This window comes from Grammomys surdaster, unplaced genomic scaffold (genome assembly GCF_004785775.1).
Source record: "Grammomys surdaster isolate TR1022 unplaced genomic scaffold, NIH_TR_1.0 126086, whole genome shotgun sequence".
Classification (NCBI taxonomy): Eukaryota; Metazoa; Chordata; class Mammalia; order Rodentia; family Muridae; genus Grammomys; species Grammomys surdaster.
Genome location: NW_021620894.1, coordinates 2,798,786 through 2,802,158, shown reverse-complemented (window position 1 = coordinate 2,802,158; position 3,373 = coordinate 2,798,786). Strand labels below are relative to the sequence as shown.

Sequence of the window (3,373 nt, the reverse complement as noted above, 5' to 3'; positions counted from 1 at the left end):
ATACCATCTCCTGTCTATGGATTCTTGCAAATAGCAGTTTACTCTCTGAGACTGACACCAGAAAGCCTCACATATAAGTGAGCCCATGTAATGCTTGTCTCTTAGTGCCTGGCTAATTTCACCTAATATAAGGATTTCACTTCTATTTGTGCTATTACATATAGCAGGCTCTTTTTTTTTAAATCAATGAGGAACAGTCCATTTCCTTTATCTACTCATTAATTGATGATGAGAATTAACTGATGTTTCTATTGTGACTAGTTCCACTATAAACATGGGAAGGCAGATATATCTTTGACACGGACTTCTGTTGCTTTGGGTATACGCTTATGAATGAGATTGCCAGACAATATGATACTCTATTTTTAATTTTTGGTAACCTTCTGAACTGGTTTTATATAACAGTTGTGCTAATTTTTATTTCCTGCAATGTATAGAGGTTTTTTTTTTAATATCCTTGCTAGCACCCATTATTCTTAGTTTATTTAATAATAGTCGTTTTTAAGTGTAAAATGTTGAATGAGTACCGAAGTGGAAGTAGGTGAATTATGATGTGCAGCTACTGATGGTAGGATGGCTATAGATAATAATTCAGTGCATATTTATATAAAAGAAAATAATGATTAATATATCTGATTATAAAATTATAAAAAGGGGGATGGGAACAGAATAAGGCTGGAGATGAAAGGCTATAATTACTCCCTTTGTTCCTTCATGTTTCTTTCATCTAGGGATGTAACCATTGGGGACTTTGTCTCAAAAGAAATCATATATATGAATACTCTGCAGCTTGAAAGTATTATAAAGTCAGACATTGGAGGCCATGTTAATAGCAAAGTTGTGTATAATCAATGCCTTGGATTCAAGAGGAGAAAAATGCCATTCCGTCTTATGCAAAATACAATTTTGGATTAGAAACATATCCTTCTACCCTAAAGACACTAGGAAAAACATCTCTATGTGTTTTCAATTTGCTGGTACGTGGTTAGAGTTCTTCTTGTTTCTGCTTGTTACACTTACTTGATTACATGAATTATGATAGTTTATTTTATGTTAGGCCAGATTGGATGAGACTAAACAGAATTGGTGACAAGTGTAGATTACTTTAAGACATTTGAAACTATAAAGATGGAGTATGTCTTTAAATAAATTAACACATGTGGATAGTGGGGACGAATGTGGCACATGACTTAACTGAATGCCAATGGCAGATTCATCTCTGGTCCCCTTCCCCTTAATAGCTTTATTTTGATTGTAGCCATTGCTTAGATAGGAATCCCTTGGTCAGGAAACAGTTACCCATGGATGCCTTTGATTCTCTTCTCCAGGGCTGCCTGTGTCATAAGCATGAGGAACTACTCCTCTGTGACAGAGTTCATCCTGCTGGGAATTTCCAACAGTGAAGGACTAGAGAGCATGCTGTTTGTCCTGTTCCTGGTCTTCTACGTCTTCGCCTTGCTGGGGAACCTGCTCATCTTCCTCACCATCCTGGCTTCTCCCAACCTCCACACCCCCATGTATTTCTTCTTGGGGAACCTGGCAGTCTTTGACATATTCTTCCCTTCTGTGAATTCTCCTAAGATGATGGACTACCTAGTACGACAAGGCCGAACCATCTCATACCAGGGCTGTGTCTCCCAGGTCTTCTTCTATCACACCCTGGGTGGCACAGAATGTTTTCTGTATACAGTGATGGCCTATGACCGCTTTGTGGCTATTTGTCACCCTATGAGATACACAGTCATTATGAACCACAGGGTGTGTACTTGTCTTACAGTAGGCACTTGGCTGGGGGGCTTTGCCCATGGGAGCATCCTCACATTTCTTATCTTTAAGTTACCCTACTGTGGCCCCAATGAGGTAGATAGTTTCTTCTGTGACATTCCTGTGGTGCTGTCCCTGGCATGTGCAGACACCTCTCTAGCAAGAACCGTGAGTTTTACTAATGTTGGTGTTGTTGCGCTCACATGTTTTCTTCTCATTCTTACTTCTTACACTCGTATTGTGATCTCCATCCTGAAAATCCATTCCTCAGAAGGCAGGCGCAGAGCCTTCTCCACTTGCAGTGCGCACCTGACATCTATCATCTTGGTCTATGGCCCCGTGATTCTAGTTTATCTCAGACCTGCTTCTAGTCCCTGGCTGGATTCTGTTGTCCAGGTGTTTAACAATGTCATCACCCCCTCTTTGAATCCTCTGATTTACACCCTGAGGAACAAGGATGTGAAATTAGCCCTGAAGAAGGTGCTATCTCAAGGGGCCCAGCCTTTAGGGTATAAGGAATAGGATAAGTTCCTATCTGAGACTTTTTGTAGCTGCTTCAGGCCTGCTGTGTAAATTTGTCTTCCTTCAGAAGAGTCTTAATAGTTATGTTATTGAATTTGTGTGGATAGACTGAGTTTCAGATTTATATCTTTGGCAATGCTTTTTAGACTATGCCTCACATCTCTCCATTTTTAGTTTGCTAAGTTAATGTATGTTTTCTGTTCTGCGTTACTCTTTGCCTGTTGATCCAGTTGTTTATCATGAAACTGCCTGTTTCTATTTCCTGTATTGCGTGGAGCTTATGCATTATATGGTTTCTTTCTTTCTAGCTTTATTCTCCCCTTTCTTTTGCATGCAGAAAAACTGTGTTTTGTACATGGTTCTTTGTCTCTCAAGAGAAAAAAATGATCACTGAGCTATGTTTTAAAATAGCAGAACGGAGACTGTAAATTCAGAAAGCGCTTTTGAGTAGGAATTTTCTACACATTGGACACATTCTTTGTCTTGGAAACTGCAATACATATTTGCAAAACTCACAGTCCGTGCTAGAGAGGTGTCTGCCCATGCCATATATATACATATATATATATGAAGAAGAGACAACATTTATCCTTTATTTAAGGGTTGCTTTATCATTTGGAGTTTAATATTCATTAATTTAAAAACTATAGCTCTTACCTTGAGATCCATTGACTCAGAGACTTAGAATAACAATTCACTTGTACGTGACAGTGTTTGAAGTATTTTACATGTTTGACTAAATCAATCATGGTGCCCTAAGACACAGCTTCTACGTACATTCATTTTACAGTGGGGAAAAGTGTGAATAAGGCAGTATTCACTGCTGCACTTTGGGACCTGCAACTCAACCCTCATCTTTTCTTAGGTTATCCAGCCGCATTCAGAGGACTGCGGGATTGTTAATTTCACATAATGACCACTTGGGTGGAGGCCTTATACTTTCTCTATGTATTATACATTGTTCTCAGTACTTTCATTGAGTGTCTAGTGTAATCATCACCGTTTCTCCTTATTTGCAAGAAAACTAAGCCCAGCATTGTTGACAGAGTAATGACACCGTGGAGAGCAGAGCCAGGAGGGACTCTCC

The 3,373-nt window shown here is 39.3% G+C and overlaps 1 protein-coding gene across 1 annotated transcript; it reads left to right on the top strand.

Annotated features, from left to right (window-relative positions):
- The first annotated feature begins 1,305 nt into the window (after positions 1-1,305).
- On the top strand, positions 1,306-2,286 carry LOC114611252 (olfactory receptor 958-like). The gene has a single exon (XM_028755896.1). It carries the CDS (start codon positions 1,306-1,308, stop codon positions 2,284-2,286), a length of 981 nt encoding a protein of 326 aa, XP_028611729.1.
- The last annotated feature ends 1,087 nt before the right edge of the window (positions 2,287-3,373 follow it).